At 43.4% G+C, this 14,751-nt stretch overlaps 1 protein-coding gene across 1 annotated transcript; it reads left to right on the forward strand.

The window, feature by feature from the left end:
• The first annotated feature begins 3,281 nt into the window (after positions 1 to 3,281).
• Positions 3,282 to 10,184, forward strand: LOC139386042 (hepatic and glial cell adhesion molecule a). Its single transcript, XM_071131454.1, has 7 exons — positions 3,282 to 3,418; positions 5,056 to 5,403; positions 5,883 to 6,164; positions 7,805 to 7,898; positions 8,357 to 8,436; positions 8,853 to 8,932; positions 9,045 to 10,184. The coding sequence occupies exons 1-7, from the start codon at positions 3,325 to 3,327 to the stop codon at positions 9,378 to 9,380; spliced, it is 1,314 nt and encodes a 437-aa protein (XP_070987555.1). The 5' UTR covers positions 3,282 to 3,324; the 3' UTR covers positions 9,381 to 10,184.
• The last annotated feature ends 4,567 nt before the right edge of the window (positions 10,185 to 14,751 follow it).

Here is a 14,751-nt window from a genome sequence, read left to right on the forward strand (position 1 = left end):
ATCTCAATTGAATACATTTAAATTCAGGCTGGAACGCAACAAAATGTGGAAAAATTCAAGGGGATACTTGACTTGTGAATACTTTCTGAAGGCAGTGTACAGTGTCAGAGAGGATGTACTTTTCACTTGTCTGAACTGCAGTGTACAGTGTCAGAGAGGATGTACTTTTCACTTGTCTGAACTGCAGTGTACAGTGTCAGAGAGGATGTACTTTTCACTTGTCTGAACTGCAGTGTACAGTGTCAGAGAGGATGTACTATTCACTTGTCTGAACTGCAGTGTACAGGGTCAGAGAGGATGTACTTTTCACTTGTCTGAACTGCAGTGTACAGTGTCAGAGAGGATGTACTATTCACTTGTCTGAACTGCAGTGTACAGTGTCAGAGAGGATGTACTATTCACTTGTCTGAACTGCAGTGTACAGGGTCAGAGAGGATGTACTTTTCACTTGTCTGAACTGCAGTGTACAGGGTCAGAGAGGATGTACTATTCACTTGTCTGAACTGCAGTGTACAGTGTCAGAGAGGATGTACTATTCACTTGTCTGAACTGCAGTGTACAGGGTCAGAGAGGATGTACTTTTCACTTGTCTGAACTGCAGTGTACAGTGTCAGAGAGGATGTACTTTTCACTTGTCTGAACTGCAGTGTACAGTGTCAGAGAGGATGTACTTTTCACTTGTCTGAACTGCAGTGTACAGTGTCAGAGAGGATGTACTTTTCACTTGTCTGAACTGCAGTGTACAGGGTCAGAGAGGATGTACTATTCACTTGTCTGAACTGCAGTGTACAGGGTCAGAGAGGATGTACTTTTCACTTGTCTGAACTGCAGTGTACAGTGTCAGAGAGGATGTACTATTCACTTGTCTGAACTGCAGTGTACAGTGTCAGAGAGGATGTACTTTTCACTTGTCTGAACTGCAGTGTACAGTGTCAGAGAGGATGTACTTTTCACTTGTCTGAACTGCAGTGTACAGTGTCAGAGAGGATGTACTTTTCACTTGTCTGAACTGCAGTGTACAGTGTCAGAGAGGATGTACTTTTCACTTGTCTGAACTGCAGTGTACAGTGTCAGAGAGGATGTACTTTTCACTTGTCTGAACTGCAGTGTACAGTGTCAGAGAGGATGTACTTTTCACTTGTCTGAACTGCAGTGTACAGGGTCAGAGATGATGTACTATTCACTTGTCTGAACTGCAGTGTACAGGGTCAGAGAGGATGTACTTTTCACTTGTCTGAACTGCAGTGTACAGTGTCAGAGAGGATGTACTATTCACTTGTCTGAACTGCAGTGTACAGTGTCAGAGAGGATGTACTTTTCACTTGTCTGAACTGCAGTGTACAGTGTCAGAGAGGATGTACTTTTCACTTGTCTGAACTGCAGTGTACAGTGTCAGAGAGGATGTACTATTCACTTGTCTGAACTGCAGTGTACAGTGTCAGAGAGGATGTACTATTCACTTGTCTGAACTGCAGTGTACAGTGTCAGAGAGGATGTACTTTTCACTTGTCTGAACTGCAGTGTACAGTGTCAGAGAGGATGTACTTTTCACTTGTCTGAACTGCAGTGTACAGTGTCAGAGAGGATGTACTTTTCACTTGTCTGAACTGCAGTGTACAGTGTCAGAGAGGATGTACTTTTCACTTGTCTGAACTGCAGTGTACAGTGTCAGAGAGGATGTACTTTTCACTTGTCTGAACTGCAGTGTACAGGGTCAGAGATGATGTACTATTCACTTGTCTGAACTGCAGTGTACAGGGTCAGAGAGGATGTACTTTTCACTTGTCTGAACTGCAGTGTACAGTGTCAGAGAGGATGTACTATTCACTTGTCTGAACTGCAGTGTACAGTGTCAGAGAGGATGTACTTTTCACTTGTCTGAACTGCAGTGTACAGTGTCAGAGAGGATGTACTTTTCACTTGTCTGAACTGCAGTGTACAGTGTCAGAGAGGATGTACTATTCACTTGTCTGAACTGCAGTGTACAGTGTCAGAGAGGATGTACTATTCACTTGTCTGAACTGCAGTGTACAGTGTCAGAGAGGATGTACTATTCACTTGTCTGAACTGCAGTGTACAGTGTCAGAGAGGATGTACTTTTCACTTGTCTGAACTGCAGTGTACAGTGTCAGAGAGGATGTACTATTCACTTGTCTGAACTGCAGTGTACAGTGTCAGAGAGGATGTACTTTTCACTTGTCTGAACTGCAGTGTACAGTGTCAGAGAGGATGTACTTTTCACTTGTCTGAACTGCAGTGTACAGTGTCAGAGAGGATGTACTTTTCACTTGTCTGAACTGCAGTGTACAGGGTCAGAGAGGATGTACTTTTCACTTGTCTGAACTGCAGTGTACAGGGTCAGAGAGGATGTACTTTTCACTTGTCTGAACTGCAGTGTACATGCTGCAACAAGAAGCTGAATTGTTACAATGATAAGATTATCCGAAATATCAAAACATGCTATAACAACATCAATCACGGTGTCATACTGTTCATGTCTCCAGTGTATTATTTCTGTGCTCATTGATTTCCAGATTTTAATGCACCACCTAGTGGCCACATTGGGAACACATGGAATGTTTTTCTGAGTACTTCCCACACTTCTCTTCCCATCATCTTACATCTGGGGTGTATGCACTAATAACCAAACGGAAGCAAACGGGCCGTGACAGGGAGGGACTAACCTGAATTTGTCCAAAAATAATTGCTTGTTTGCGTTGCAAAACAGTTTTTTAAGGTGTGGACTAATACATAATCACTGTTTCTCTCTTATTTAGAGTCTGGAGGGGGTGGGGACAGTAGTTGAGGATAGTAGTTAGTTGTTTTTCAAGAGCAGTTATTCTGTTTCTCCGAGTGGGGTCCTTTTATAAAGCCTTCGGTTTATTAAGCAATTCTGAGCAGCACTGTAGGAATGACAATTAAGGTACTGTTATTGAATACACTTGTTTTCAATCACACAATATTTTTAAATGTATTGAAACCATATGCATATGCTTGAAAGATATGATCTCATCATTGGTAATAGCACATTTTACAGCCATACAAATGCAGTACAGAAAATAACACCATTTAAATGTAGCTGTCTTCTTAAGCCTCCCACCATAATAATAAAATTGTGCTTATCTGTCTATGTCTCTGTCTAACAAAGCTGAGGACACACACACACACACAGTGCTTTTGTTCATGCTGGGGTCCTGAGTGCTGGGGTTCAGAGTATGCAGGCAGCTGAGCCCAGTCTTGCAGTCTTGTGCATTCTCAGGGACGTGCCTGGAGTGGACAAATCATGCTCATTGGGTGGGAGAGGGACTCAGCGCTGTAGCCAAGATGAAGGAGGAGAGGAGGACGACTTCCTCAAAAGAAGACACAGCCATTCCTTCGCAATTTTCACTCTTCGGCCTCCTCCTACTTTTCCAGGCAGGTAAGTGAACACTTTCAAACTTCATGATTTACTTTTTGGGAAACACTATGTGGTGAAGAACTAGTGGCGGAATCAGGAATGAATAGATCGTTTGAATGAATATATATATGTGACTATATTGGCAAGTATGTTCATCACATAGTAGTCAAGTAATATGTGATAAGGCGATCGAGTAGATATTTGAGATTTACACAGCTTTCCTATTTAAATTCACAAATTATGTTGTACATTGTTTCGTTAGCAAATTCATTTGAAAATAGATTTGATAATAGATTTGATAATGCATGATTTGGTGGTAACCATTGTTCCTTTATGTGCTTGATCAATTCATTACATATTATGTTAAAGTAGGCTAAGTGCTGTACAACATATTTAATTGGCCCAGGCGGTGAGAGTTGTTTTGTCCTGGTGTACCCTCTTGTGTGGATTAGCTCAAAGGCACAGGTCTATTCAGCCATACAGCTGTAGTGAAAAGATCCTGGGTGAGCTGAGCTGTTGTTGGGATGTAAGTGGGTGAAGCATAGGTTAAGAGTTATGATATTACGAGAAGAGGCTTTGAGAGACTTGGAGTTGGAGCCCAGGCGAGGCAGTGGTGGTTTCTCTGCATTAGGAGCCTGTCTCAGCCTGCTTCTGCTGTGTAGCTGTGTGTTGTGTCATTGTGGCCATCCACTATTAGCAGAATCACTGAACCCTTGTGTCTCCTGCTTCTACAATCACAAAGAGCATGTCTCTCCCAGTGTTTTTTATACCACTGGAGGGAGGAAATCAGTCCAACAATCCTGGCCTTTGTCTGCCTCTCCCTGGCAACCCCCTTCAGGCTGAAAATTGTTACCACAGCGATCGAGCGATGCAATGCAGACACGCTACAGGGAGCAGAGCTGTGGCCGAGGAAGGTCGGTGCCAGATGCTCTCTCTCTCTCTCTCTATTACCCCAACATAACATGCAACAGCCCGTCCGTTAAGTACAGCGCCCGTAAGTGGCTTTAGCCTATGGCTACATGTGGTCGAGGATGTGGTGACTTATAGGAAGCTCCACTGTGAGCATAATGGCGTTACTGTGTGTGGTTTCCAGGGCAGAACGAGACGAAAGGATGATATGCGGGTTACGTTGTAAGCCATCCTCCTGTATGCTCAAGGGGGATCCATTAATGATACACAAATCAAAACAGATGTAATACGTTGGGCTTGTTTTGGAGAGGGTCTGTCCTGTTATTGAACTTTCACCGAATAATTGATTGCGGTAATAATGAGGAGGTTTGAGGACGTTGTTTTCACTTGTAGATTGAATTGGATTTTGAGTCTTGATTTTCGAAAGTCCGCTTTCAAGAATAAAAGTTAGATCTACTCCTGGACTAATTTAAGGAATGGTGGAAAATATAGGCCCATATCTGACTTTATTTTATACTGTATATCTGTGAGAGGCATATAAATACAAAAGCCAAAACATCAGAAAGTTCCATACTCGTTATTAGGACCTTATACTAGACCAGATCACTCTGCTTGTCGTGAATGTGGTGACAGTAATCAACCACTTACAGCCATCAAATCGTCCTGCATGCATGCGATCACTTTATCCTGCACTGTATAGTCTGCCACAGTGTTCACTGAACCTTGTGTCTTGGGCTGTGTCCATGCAGTCAGAGTGGCCGGCGTCAACATCACCAGTCAGGCTCATCTGGTCCGAGGCACGTTGGGTGGAGAGGCCTTCCTCTCCGTCAGCTACACCAGCACCAGCTCCGACCAACCAGTCATCAAGTGGCAGCTGAAGAGGGACAAGCAGCAGCCCATCACCGTAGTCCAGTCACTAGGCACCAGCATCATCGGGAACCTGCGGCCCGAGTACAGGGACCGCATCATGGTGTTTGAAAACGGCACCTTGCTCCTCCACAACCTGCAGCTGTCTGACGAGGGGGCCTATGAAGTGGAGATCTCCATAACCGACGATGCCTTCACTGCGGAGCGCAACATCAACCTCACCGTAGATGGTAGGAGAGTTTCCTCTGCAGCTCATTTGGTAAAGCACGGTGCTTGCAGCGCCCGGATAGTGGGTTTCGATTCCCAGGACCAGCCATACATACAATGTCTGTAAAAGATTTAGGCAAGCATTACTGTTAGTCGCATTGGATAAAAGCGTCTGCTAAATGGCATTGTATTTGAGATTGTATTTACAATACGGCTCAGGCTACCGTATTAAAATGAACAGTCCAACAACTGACCAACTATTCACCTTAGTGAATTTACATCACGATGCTATTGCAGACTGAGGTGCAAGGCTAAAAAGTGAGGTCACACATTAAACAAAGTACATCTTTATAAGTTCTTTCTAAGGCCTACTTTAGAGAGTAGATAGCTTGTTATTTCTTCACAAATCCTTTACTGGGATAAGCATGCTATCTAAACAGTGGAATATGATTTATGTCACATGTAGTGAATCTATTTGACATGTTGTGTATTGTTCCCACAGTACCTGTGTCCAGACCCTACGTCCAAATGATAGCCTCCTCGGTGCTGGAGTTGAGTGAACTCTTCACCTTACACTGTTCCCATGGCGATGGCACCAAGCCCACCTATGGCTGGCTGAAAGGGGGAAAGGTGCTGACCAACGACTCGCGCCTGCTCCTGTCACATGACCAGAAGTATCTGACCATCGCCCGGGTGCTGATGTCAGACGATGACATCTACAGCTGTACGGTGGATAACCCAATCAGTAGCATGAGGAGTGTGCCTGTCAAACTCACCGTCTACAGTAAGTAGAACTACAGTCGTAGTACTTTCTCCCTAGTAAGGATATTTATCTTGATTGCTTCAACATGTACAGTACCAGTCAAAAGTTTGGACACACCTACTCATTCAAGGGTTTTCTTTATTTTTACCATTTTTTACATTGTAGAATAATAGTGAAGAGATTAACACTATGAAATAACACATATGGAATCATCAAAAAAAAGTCAAACAAATCAAAACATATGTTATACTTGAGATTCTTCAAAGTAGCCGCCCTTTGCATTGATGACAGCCTTGCACACTCTTGGCATTCACTCAACCAGCTTTATGAGGTAGTCACCTGGAATGCGTTTCCAACAGTCTTGAAGGAGTTCCCACATATGCTGGGACTCTGCATCTCACAAAGACACGGCGGTTGGAACCATAAATCTAAAATTTGGACTCATCGGACCTAAGGACAGATTTCCACCGGTCTAATGTCCATTCCTCGCGTTTCTTTGCCCAAGCAAGTCTTTTCTTCTTATTGGTGTCCTTTAGTACTGGTTTCTTTAGAGCAATTTGATCATGAAGGCCTGATTCACGCAGTCTCCTCTGAACAGTTGATGTTGTGATGTGACTGCTACTTGAACTCTGTGAAGCATGTATTTGGGCTACAATCTGAGGTGCAGTTAATTGCCGATTTCTGAGGCTCTAATGAACTTATCCTCTGCACCAGAGGTAACTCTATTGCGACTGCGCTTGAAGAAACTTTCAAAGTTATTGAAATGTTCCATATTGACTGCCCTTCATGTCTTAAAGTAATAATGGACTGTTGTTTCACTTTGCTTATTTGAGCTGTTCTTACCATAATATGGACTTGGTCTTCTACAAAATAGGGCTGTCTTCTATATACAGAGCGAGAGAGAGAGAGAGAGAGAGTAATCCAGTGAAAAGCTTTAGTTACTTATGAGGGCCAGTAGATAAAGGAAGCCGGTGGAGCTGAGGTCTTGCCCCAGTGGAGCATACTAATCCTTCCTTCATTTTCCCCCAACTGAGACAAGGGCTGTGTAACAAATGACATTCTATTCCCTTTATAGTGCACTACTTTTGACCACGATCCATAGGGCTCTGGTCAAAAGTAGTGCACGATATAGGGAATAGGTTGCCATTTGGGATGCTACAACAGTGCGTCGAGAGATCAGCTAGCCCCGTAAGGGCCCTGCATTCTCTCCTTACATACAGCCCCGTACAAAGCCTCAAAGCTGCACCTTTCTATCCTAGCTTTCACACACAGACTTGGCTGGCACAGCTAGTGATGGAAAACCTTAGTCTGGTTCCAGGTATGTCTGTGCTGTCTTGCCAACTCTTATGGTCATTGTTGCGCCAAACGTTGGCCAGACAGCACAAACAGATTCGGTTCCACACTAGGAGAACCTAGCATTTTCACTCATTCTGAAACGGTTCCTTTTTATTCGATGTTATTGTGGCCTCCACTAAAAGTTCTAAAGCGGAGTGTGTTCAGACAAGCCCATAGTAGAGAAAGAGGTGTAGCTCATTTCCAGAGCCCGAGAGGTGACATCTTTGTCTAGTCCGAGTGGACTCTTTGCTTGTACAGTGGTGAAGTGTTTGCGGGTGTTTGAGAAAGGACTACTCTGTTAATCATAGGCTTCCTTCCTTTGCTAGGACGGAGTTCCCTGTATATCATTCTTACCACCGGGGGCATTTTCCTCCTCATCACCCTGGTGACAGTGTGTGCCTGCTGGAAGCCCTCTAAAAAGTAAGAGTTCCACATTGTGCCTCCATCTCCCTATTCGCTTTGATATGTTTTCGCGGACCAGAGTTAGGCACTAGGGAGGGAGCAGGCGGCTAGAACCGTAATCCCCTGGCCTAGCTCTCGGCTACTCTGCAGTCCTGCAGGCGCATGTCCAATGTTACACTAAGGTTCTGACACTGATAGCATCGTGTGGGAGGGATTATATCTCTGTTGTTTACAATGCAGTGATAATGGTATCCCACTAGCCTGGTCCCAGAACTATTTGTGCTGTATAGCCTACTCTGATGGTTGTTGTCAATGTTGTGGCTATACAGCACAAACAGATCTGGGACCAGGCTAGAATTACACTGTGTGCCGTATTTTACAAAACAATTGTGGTTGACATGTTCTCGAGGAGACAGAATGTAAACACTACGCGAGTGCACATATGAAACGCTAATCTACCATTTGTCTCTCTCAAGGAAGAAGCGGCGGGCTGCCATGGCAGCCATGTTGCAGAGATCTCCGGTATATGTAGAGAGGAGTGACATCAGTCACGGGGGTAAGGGGAGAGAGGGATGTGAGCTTTTGACAGTGATTTTTGAATGTGTGCTGTTCTTTGTTCCCCATGCTAATTTTGTAGTTTATTTACTCTTCCTATTACAGATATTTGAGTGTAAAGCGTTTTAGATGGATGGATTTCATGGCAAAGTTATAGTCAGTACACTTTTTTTTTGCAGAGTAGGCCTACACCACAGTAGGCTGCTGAGGCGAGGACCGGCTCATAATAATGGCTGGAATGGAGTTAATGGAATGGTCTCAAACACATGGTAACCGTGTGTTTGATGTGTCCGATACCATTCCATGTATTCCGTTCCAGCCATTACTATGAACCGGTCCTCCCCAATTAAAGTGCCACCTGTGGCCTACACACATTTCTCAGTTTGTGCAGTTGTTCACACATTCTTTAATTTGCAGTTGACGTGGTGCCAAAAACAATAGCCCATGGAACCCATGGCCGTAGGAGCCCTATGGCTCTTTATGTTGTCAATGAAGATGTAAGTCACAGATTTTTAAATTACCGAAGACTAGTTTATTTTCAAGAATGTTGCTAGTTTTCCCTTCATTTTTCATCTGCTTAACTCTATTTCTTCATTGTTGTTATTCCAGGAGAGTCTTGAAGGTGAGGATGATTGTTCAGCCAACTCCATCAGCCCCTCAGACCTTGCCCCTTCTGGTTACCCCAGCCCCCTCCCACCATCCTCCCACTCACCCGAAGCACCCACCCGGCCCGTTCGCAAATACCCTCGTACCCCTGTGCCCTCACCCCCTGCCACCCCACTCAAGCCCTCTGCTCAGCCACCTGTCATGCCCTCAGCTCCACCCCCTGTATCACCTCCACATGTCCAGAGCTCAGGGCGTAAACTCCGCCCTCCTGTGGGCATCCCCACCAATCAACAGACAGAGGAGCCCCCGGCTACCTCAGAGGCCGACGACCGGGATTAATGTCTGAATGACCACCCTCACTCACCTATCACTGCTACTACTGTAGAATTCATCCACATCTAACCATGGAAATGTGTCGATTATCTTGTCTGTTTGGCTGGGTTTTGGTGTAAAGATATTTGCTGCGCCAGGATCAACTGCTCTGATCAGGGTTTCCCTATACCCCTGGAAAAATGGTACGTTGTTCTTTTTCCCCACCAAGGTTTAAAAACATGAAGCATCATCCATACTGCACAACACTGCTTGGAGATTGTTTCAGGTGTGAATCAACTTGGACCAATGGCCTCCATGTAGCCTGACTCTCGATCACTTTGCGCTTTGGCCAACTCCTCTCTGCTGTGGTGACAATGGTAGTCAGACGAGTGAGCTGCAACACATACAGATCTGGGACCAGGCTATCCCCCATGGCTATTCTGGTGAACTCATGTAACAGACAGTATCCACCAATAATGTTTTGGGGCAGTCAATGTGTGGCAGTTGCCACATGGTAAGGGGCAAAGGGGGTGTAAGTAGCCACAGTCAATTTACACTGGGATCTGGATATGTTATTACTTGAAAATTGGGGTAATGATAATGCGTCTAATTCGTTTGATTTGCTACTTCCAGTAGAGGTAATGGGGAAGGGGGTTTCACAGAAACTGCCATCCGAAGCCTTGGACTCATTATGTACATATGTCAATAGTGTATGTGATGTTCTTAGAAATGTTTTTAGGCCCTTTTGCCTCCAAATACATTTTTTTTCAAATAACATTTCATCCTAAAACCGTGTTTCTATTCCATGTTTCAAAATGAAGTATGACATTTATAGCCTAATAAATGTAACAATAAATGCAAAGTTGCAAAATGCCTCTACCATAAAATAGTTTTAATTTTACCTGAATACCAGCATAAAAACAGTTCTATTCAATACTGTGAGGCGTGTAATATGTAAGACTTTTATTTTGACATGCATTCATACCTATATTCTATTTGGCTCCTCCTGTAAGGGCTTCTGGGTAGAAGATTCAGAGCTGCCATGATAGTGTGTTGGCTTGTTGCTATTCCCCTCTCCCCTTTTCATTTCTTTATTTCACCTTATAAGTTATTCAGTCTCAACATTAAGTTCGCTCTAAGACTCCCATCATGAAGTTTGCAGTCTAATGCAAAGATGACTGAACATTGTGTCAGCTTCTCCAACTGCAAGACCTACAACCCCACAGACTGACAGTGGCATACAGTGTGGCCATGAGCTGCATGCCAGACTGCAAGTCCGTATTGTGTCCAGTAGGTGATGCCCAAGCAAAAGCTGAAGGTTTGATGGATTTTATTTCATTAGGATCTCTTTCAGCTCTCAAAGGACTAGTGTTCCAATAGTCCTTAAGAAATGCAAAAAAATATATGCAGAAAATGTGAAAAACAACACAACCTAAGTAAAAACACAATACACACAAACACAGATACAAATCCCTAATACCTCTCTAATCATAGCCGAGCTCTCTTTAATGTTATGGGGTGGATACTTCTAATCAAACTGATGAGACCCCTGGGACAATTACTGTGTTTTAAATGGAGACCTGCACTCTAACACTAAGGGCTACAGCATACCAACTGGTAGATTGAGCTTGAATAGTGGTCTAAAGTGCTTTCAGAGGTTGAGATGAAGGTTGAGGCCCCAGCCGAGAAGACCTACAGGTGGAGGACACTGGCTTCTAGGCATAAGCGACGTAAGCTATTCTTTTAGGAACTCAGTCTGAGTCTCAACCTATTGTTGAGAGTTAGAATAGTAGAATACACCAGTTGTAAGTTCGAAATTTGTGCATCAGCAGTTTATCTCTTATTTTGTCAGTCACTCAACTAGCCATGTCAGCTAACACATTTTAAATTGGTAAGTTAGTCTACACAGTTATCTAAACGTGTTGTAATAATGGCCAAATACTGACTGGGCACACATGGCAAGTGCCCAGTGTCCCTGACCTCCAGGGGCCCCCATTGATTTTGTTATTCACTCTCACTCAGATACTGTATCTGGCATAATGGCAAAATGTGTAGATTTGCAGGAAATCAGCTTTAAAACTGTAAAAAATATCTGCCACATGGCAAAATTTGTGGAATTGTATGACATTTCTCATAAAACTGCAAAGTACCCTCTTCCCCATGGCAACATGTGTAGAACTGCTGAAAACCTGCTTTAAACTGCAAAGTAAAAACATCTTCCCAATGGCAAAATGAGTAGAATTGCATGAAATGTGTTTTAAAATTGGTAAATGTTCTCTCTGCCCTATGGCAAAATGTGTAGAACTTCAGATAACTTGCTTTACAACAACAACAAAAATGTATCCCTGCCCCATGGCAAAATAAGTAAAATTCTATGAAATGTTTCATAAAATTGCAACATTTTCTGTCAGCTCCATGGCAAAATGTGTATAATTGCATCAAATTAGGTTTAAAACTCAATTTTCTTTAGCTCTGCCACATGGAAAAAATGGTAGAATTTCAGAAAATTTGCTTTAAAACTGCAGTAATGTATCTCTACCACATGGAACATTTTGAAGAATTGCATGACATTACAAAATGTTCTCTCTGCCCCATTGCAAAATGTGTAGAACTGCCAAAAAATTGCTTTAAAACATCTCTCTGCCACATGGCAAAATAAATATAATTGCATGAACTGTATTATAAAATAGCAAATTTTTCTCTAAACCTCATGGCAAATGTGTTGGATTGCAGGAAATTAGCTTTAAAACTGCAAAAATGTCTCACTGCCACATTGAATTTTTAAAAAGAATTGCATAAAATTTGCTATAAAATTGGTAAATGTCCATTTTGCCGTGATTTAAAAAAACAAGGATGTCTCTCTGCCCCATAGCAAAATATGTAAAATTGCACAAAATGTAGTACGTATTGTAACATAACATTTTCTCTAAAACTCATGGCAAAATGTGTTGAATCGCAGAATATTAGCTTTAAAACTGCTAAAATGTTGTTCTGCCCCATGGAAAAATAAAAAGCATGGGCATGTATTTTAAAATAGTAACATTCTCTCTAAATGTCATTGCAAAATGTGTTGGATTGCATGAAATTTGTTATAAAATGGGTAAATGTTCTTTATGTGTAGAACTGCAAAAAACTTGATTTAACAGCGACAGAGATGTCTCTCTGCCACATAGCAAAATAAGTAGAATTGCATGAAAGGTATTATAACATTTTCTCTCCACCTCATGGAAAAATGTGTAGAACTGCAGAAAACTGTGCTTGCCGTATCTGATAGCTACAGAGGAGGACAAAGAGGAAGAATAGGTAAATAAGGGTCTTTCACCCTCCAGACACAAAACATAAAGGATTTCGAGAAAGGATAGAGAAAGGGGATAAAAGGAGCTTCTGAGCAGTCTTCAACAGTTCTGAGCTGTGTTTGGGTCTGAGGGAGCAGGAGAGAGTGTAAGGGCACAAGGCGAGACCCGAATGCAAACACAGGAGGCAGATGGTAGAGGTACGATATTGATTGTAACAAAGGGAGTAGGCAAAGGCAGGTCGGGGACAGGCGAGAGTTCATAAACCAGGTCAGAGTCCAAACAGTACCAGACAATAGGCAGTCTCGTGGTCAGGCCAGGCAGGGGTACGGAGTCAGGACAGGCAGGGGTACGGAGTCAGGACAGGCAAGGGTAGAAACCAGGAGTTCTAGAAACAAACAGAAACGGGGAAAAAATAGGAGCAAGGAAAACCGCTGGTTGACTTGGCAAACAAGACGAACTGGCACAGAGAGACGGGAAACACAGGGATATATACATCGGGATAATAAGCGACACCTGGAGGGGGTGGAGACAATCACAAGGACAGGTAAACAAGATCAGGGTGTGACAGACAGAGAGAGAGAGAGAGAGAGCGAGAGTGGGGGTAGAGAGAGAGAGGGATTGGGGAAGGAGATAGAGGGGGAGCAATAGAGAGAGAGAGAGAACTAGAGAGAGAGAGATAAGTGTGAGTTAGAGAGTAGGAGAGAGATTGAGAGAGAGAGAGCCAGAGAAAGAGAGAGAGAGCTAGAGAGAAACATAGAGAGAGAGAGATTGGTTGTACGTCTTTTATCATGAAAATCGGACCGCACATTTCACATTGTCGCCTTTGTCCTGTTGATTCTGCCTCCCCGATTACCCAAAAAGGTGTAAATGCTTCTTACTCTCAATTTACATAAGCATTGAAAATATATGTTGTTCTCAGCTCCACTGTTCCTATTCCATTTTTAAAGATCATTTAAACACAACCCTTCTTGAGGCGGCTGAGCTGGGCTGGCACAAATTAATATTGTAAACAAATACAGAAGAGTAGGTCTGTTTGACTGAGTTTAATGTTTGGGGAAATGATCTTTGCTCTACGGAGTCATCTCTCGTATTAGTCCGAGCTCTCAATGTGCTTTTCTGCCTCTCTGTCTCTCCCACTAAGGTAATGTGTACTCAAAGCCTGTACTTATACCTCAGGGACAGGTTGGCCGCACCAGCTATGTTCGTGTGGCTCTATCTGGCTTGTGTCGTGTTGAGGAGTCAGTCAGTCAGTGGCATATCCGTCCCTGTGAATCAAGGTAGAGGAAGCTGTTATTCCTCCCCCAGTGCAATTAACTATAGCAGACATGTATGGTTGGAATAGGCATAGTCTTGCTTAGTGTGAGCGTGCCACACACACACATGGGAAGTCAAGCATGCACACACACGCACGTACACACACACACACGCACGTACACACGCACACACACACACACACACACACACACACACACACACACACACACACACACACACACACACACACACACACACACACACACACACTCCTCTCAAACTGCGGGATAGATAGTGAGAGAGGGAGGTTTGACAGTGACAGCATGAGCATTGCCAAATAGTAGCCCACATTGTTTTATGAAAGACATCTTTGTGAGTCTGTGTTGTGGATCATTGGTTCTAATGCTAGCCTTAACCTCAGTTGGCTCTGTTGAATTTCGAAGGTTGTTGATACCGAATGAGAATATAGGGCTTGAGCGCAAAGTGTATTTGATTTTGATATGGTAGAATAACCCATTGGTTTAGACATACATGTGTTTCTTAATCCAGGGGGAGTATTGATGGACTTTTATCACAATATCTACTTACTGTAGGCCTACATAGATTCACAGCAGTCAATACGATGTTGAAAAGAGGAGTTAAAGGGATATGTGAAGACTGGTAGATCCCTTGTGATCTCTAGATCTCAAGTTGTCTGCTGCTGAACTTGTCTGACTAAACCATCTGCTTGTCTGATTTTCAATGAGGGGTTGAGAAGAGAGAGAGGTGTGGGTGTGTGCGCACGTGCGCGCCCGTGTGTGTGTGCGTGTGTGTATGAGGAGCTGTTGGATGACCCCACCGGTGGACAA

The sequence above is a fragment of the Oncorhynchus clarkii genome, chromosome 27 (assembly GCF_045791955.1).
Source record: "Oncorhynchus clarkii lewisi isolate Uvic-CL-2024 chromosome 27, UVic_Ocla_1.0, whole genome shotgun sequence".
In the NCBI taxonomy this organism is placed as follows: domain Eukaryota; kingdom Metazoa; phylum Chordata; class Actinopteri; order Salmoniformes; family Salmonidae; genus Oncorhynchus; species Oncorhynchus clarkii.